General features: G+C 39.4%; 1 protein-coding gene across 1 annotated transcript; it reads left to right on the forward strand.

Annotated features, from left to right (window-relative positions):
- Nucleotides 1–208: 208 nt before the first annotated feature.
- Nucleotides 209–1,033, forward strand: LOC130680371 (olfactory receptor 2M3-like). The gene has a single exon (XM_057490744.1). It carries the CDS (start codon nt 209–211, stop codon nt 1,031–1,033), a length of 825 nt encoding a protein of 274 aa, XP_057346727.1.
- The last annotated feature ends 4,051 nt before the right edge of the window (nt 1,034–5,084 follow it).

The following is a 5,084-nucleotide window of genomic DNA, read 5'->3' on the forward strand; positions in this document are numbered from 1 at the left end:
AATGATGAAACTCATTATGTCTGTTAACTATGTACTCTATATTTAAAAATCATATCAAACTGAAAATAACCTTCAATATTACTATTCTACAATTGACAAAATACAATATTGTAGGTGTGGTGATGTAGGCTGGAAGTCCTTGATATTTCCATGACACAATCTTGGTCATTTCTCACATGTTGTACTCTCCACAGTCTGCATACCCATCATGGCATGGGAGAATCAGACCTTCAACTCCAACTTCATCCTGCTGGGCATCTTCGATTACAGCCCCACCCACATCTTCCTCTTCTTGCTGGTCCTGGGCATCTTCTCAGTGGCCTTCATGGGAAACACTGCCATGATTCTCCTCATCAACCTGGACACACACCTCCACACACCCATGTACTTCCTCCTCAGCCAGCTGTCCCTCACGGACCTCATGCTGATCTGCACCACTGTCCCCAAGATGGCCTTCAACTACTTATCAGGCAGGAAGTCCATCTCTCTGGCTGGCTGTGGAACCCAGATATTCTTATATGTTTCCCTGCTTGGAGCCAAATGTTTCCTGCTGGCTGCAATGGCCTATGACCACTATGTGGCCATTTACCGCCCATTACAGTACTCAACTCTCATGAGCCAGAAAATCTATGGTCTCATGACTATTTTTTCCAGGATTGTTGGATCTCTTGATGGTATAATTGTCATTATAGTTGCATTGTCTTTCCCTTATTGTGGTGCCTGGGAAATACCCCATTTTTTCTGTGATGTTCTTGCTCTTCTCACTCTTTCATGCACTAACACGTTGCTATTTGAAAGGTTAATGTTCATATGCTGTGTTATTATGCTTCTCTTTCCTGTAGCAGTCATCACTGCCTCCTATACTCATGTTCTCCTGGCTGTCATTAGTATGGGATCTGGGGAGAGTCGTCACAAAGCTTTTGCCACCTGCTCCTCCCACCTCATGGTGGTGGGAATGTACTATGGAGCTGCCATGTTCATATACATGTGGCCCATTTCTGATCTTTCCCCCACCCAGGACAAGACGGTATAAACCTTCGACACCATCCTCATTCCCATGCTGAATCCGCTTATCTACAGCCTCCGCAACAAGGAAGTGGCCAGGGCGTTCAGGACACTGTTGGGGAGGGGCAAGTCTGGAGAGTGAATTGCCTAAGTGACTTTCTTCTGCCCTGTTTGCTTTATGTTTAAGTTTATGCAATCAAATGATACAATTAAGGATCCAAAAGATTCTTGGCAAACCCACAGACTTAGAAAATGGCAAATGGCAAATAATTGTTTGTGTAAATATTGTATTTCTTTTGTGATGGAAAATTCAGTGTATGGCTGTGAGTAAATATTTGCTGCAGGATGACAAATACTTTGTTTTATACAATACCAGTTAACAAATTAGAGGTATTTAACCACCACAATATCAGAGAATATGTAATAAAATGGAGTACTGATAAGTGGTCTGTTTTGTAACATATATTAGTTTTGCCTGTGGCCAACCGAAGAATTACCCTGAGTCCAACATCATACCTTGGATCAATCAATTTGTTAAAATGATTGACCATAGTAATTATATACAAACATATTTGTAAAATTATTATGCAAATTAATATGCTTTACCCAGGTAGAGAAAAATAGCACTAGTTTGATGGTTGGCTTATTGAGCCTAGTTTAATGGTCACTGTCTTCTTTCAAGATATCCACCTCAGGAGCACACAGGTTGGGGAGCTTCCATTTTTCTATGGATACCAACCTTATACTTGGGAGAATGAAATGTGAATATGAATCCTAATGTCTGGATTTTTTTATCCTTCCATATCTTGATGCTTATACAGGTTGTGTAATTTTATGGAAGAATTTGTGTTTAGAAAATCCTAGTTTCTCTGAAGTCTGGATTTTCTATAAATCACATGTGTGGCTTCAGTACAGATATTTTTCTAACGATATTTATATGAAATTTAGTGCAATTCTGGAGATTCTTGTATTTTTATGAGGAAGAACTATTATGCCTGAATATGAATCTTAACTGTTTTCTTAAGTCTCTGTTGTAAATCATCATTGGATTAGTTTTCCTTTGCTGCCCAACAAATGAATGCAAACTTAGGGGTCTCAACAGGAACTGTTCATTATATTAGAGTAGGAATGGGTAGAGACTGCGGATGGCTAACCTGAACATTCTGACTAAGGTGTGTCCAGTTACCAATCCAGGTGATGGCCGAGGCTGCAGTTTTATGAGGCTCAGGGCAAGCTCGTGTGGCTGTTGAAATCATATATTCATTTGCACATGAGTAGCTCACATTAGCTGATTTCTTTAAGGCCAGTAGGAAAGTCCCGCTGACCTTAGGGTAGGCCTAAGCCCTCTTTCAAAGGTCTCCTGACCAGTTACATCAAGCCAACTCAAGAGCATCTCTCTGAGATTACTCTAAATTAACTGATTTGGGATCTTAACTACACCTGCACAGTCACTTTACTCTTTCCTCAGAGAATAGCCTAACCATGGGAGAAAGCCAGGGCAATAGACCATGGGAAACATTTATAATTCTGGCTAACACCCACACCCAGATAACATACAGACTCCTAGCTATGAAGAATGTTAAAATGCAATTGCAACTTTTCCTGCAGGATTTTTTAGGAAACATTGGCAATGTCCTGATCACTCACTGAATTATTTCAACGTTTAGACATTTATGGACTTTAGGGTTGAAGGTAAGGCTAGGAGTAGAAAAGTACCAGGTATTGAGTCCAAGTAGGGAAAACTATCTTCAAGTTTTCACCCCTTTCCTCAAGGAGGTCTTGGTAGAGCCGCCTGAAGAGGGTCTCTGCCCGAGATCTCAGATACGGAGACCTAGCAGGGAGGGGGCAAGAACCTCATTATATGCAGCAGCTGTTGGCATTCCATAGAAAATGTGGGGGAGCTAGAAAAGCAAATGTGCGGAGAGTGCACCAGCCAAAGCGTCCTGACTGCCTGACTGCCACTGCCTCCTGAGGACAGTGCTGCGACCCCAGTTCTGGGAGGGGAAGGCGGCTTCCTTTCTATCATGTGTTCCCATGTATTTAATTTATGCATGCCCTTCAAATACATATTTACCTTTATTAAAGATATATTTGACATCAAATATTTTTACTGATTAGGGAGTTAGCTGAAGAAGGGTAGGAAAAGGGTATTTTCACCATTTGTATTGGAAAATTTGGAGGGTGATCAACTCAGGATACTATTTATCATCTCATTTTTCTGACTAATAATTTTTTAAAAAGCTTCTAGTAAGAACAGAGTGTGGAAATAGTCCTACATTCTGCTAAGACTACAAAAAGCTAAATTTTGTACATCCAGACTAACCCTGCAAAGTTTGGAAGCGATGTGATTTTGAGGCCTTACTACGGTAAAATCAGTGTGAGCACTCCACCTGATTCTCACTGAAGCCCACTGCGTAGATTTCTAATTCACATAGAATTTAACTTAAGCATGTTTATGCCTCTATATATCTTGCAAAATGTGTGTGCAGTGTCATGGAGAAACAAGCACTTTTTTTCTAGGTGGAACTTTACTTGGTGGAAAGTTACTACAATCTTTCAGGAAAGCAGTTTATCCTTATCCATTCAGATATGTAATTTTACTAAAGATTTGAACCAATTATTTTTCAGGATAAAAGGTTATCTTAAATAATGAGTAAGAAAATATTTATACACAAGTAAATAAAGGAGAAAATGTATAAACAATGTATGTGACCAATTGCAGAAGAAAGGGTTAATTACATTTTAACATCTACTTTTACCATTTTGTGTTTTCATTATGTTGTTCATAACTTTTAATTTACAAAATCTGTGTACATGATGGTGCTGACAGTGTTTACTTGAAGAAACAGATTTCTTGGATTGTTCATGTCCAGTACATTTCTTTTTTTTTTTTTTAATTTTATTTTGGTATCATTTATCAACAATTACATGAAGGACATTACATTTACTAGGTTCCCCCATTCACCAAGTCCCACCCACATCACCGTTCACAGTCAATGTCCATCAACGTAGTAAGATGCTGTAAAATCACTACTTGTCTTCTCTGTGCTGCACAGCCCTCCCCGTGTCCCCCCACACTATACATGCTAATCGTAATGCCCGCTTTCTTTTTTTCCCACCTTTATCCCTCCCTTCCAAACTGTCCTCCCCAGTCCCTTTCCCATTGGTAACTATTAGTTCATTCTTGGGTTCTGTGCTTCTGCTTCTGTTTTATTCCTTCAGTTTTCTTTTGTTCTTAAACTCCACATATGAGTGAAATCATTCTGTACTTGTTTTTCTCCACCTGGCTTATTTCACTGAGCATGATACCCTCTAGCTCCATCCATGTTGTTGTGAATGGTAGGATTTATTTTTTTCTTATGGCTGAGTAATATTCCATTGTGTATATGTACCACATATTCTTTATCCATTCATCTACTGATGGACATTTCGATTGCTTCCATATCTTGGTTACTGTAAATAGTGCAGCGATAAACATAGGGGTGCATCTGTCTTTTTCAAACTGGAGTGCTGCATTCTTGGGGTAAATTCCTAGAAGTGGAATTACTGGGTCAAATGATATTTCTATTTTGAGCATTTTGAGGAACCTCCATACTGCTTTCCACAATGGTTGAACTAATTTACATTCCCACCAGCAGTGTAGGAGGGTTCCCTTTTCTCCACAACCTTGCCAACATTTGTTGTTGTTTGTCATTTGGACGGTAGCCATCCTTACTGGTGTGAGATGATATCTCATTGTGGTTTTAATTTGCATTTCTCTGATGACAAGCGATATGGAGCAACTTTTCATGTGTCTATTGGCTATCTGAATTTCTTCGTTAGAGAACTGTCTATTCAGCTCCTCTGCCCATTTTTTAATTGGATTATTTGCTTTTTGTTTGTTGAGGTGTGTGAGCTCTTTATATATTTTGGATGTCAACCCTTTATCAGATCTGTCATTTATGAATATATTCTCCCATACTGTAGGAAACCTTTTTGTTCTATTGATGGTGTCCTTTGCTGTACATAAGCTTTTCAGCTTGATATAGTTCCATTTGTCCCTTTTTGCATTTGTTTCCCTTGCCCAGGGAGATATGTTC

The sequence above is a fragment of the Manis pentadactyla genome, chromosome 13 (genome assembly GCF_030020395.1).
Source record: "Manis pentadactyla isolate mManPen7 chromosome 13, mManPen7.hap1, whole genome shotgun sequence".
NCBI lineage: Eukaryota > Metazoa > Chordata > Mammalia > Pholidota > Manidae > Manis > Manis pentadactyla.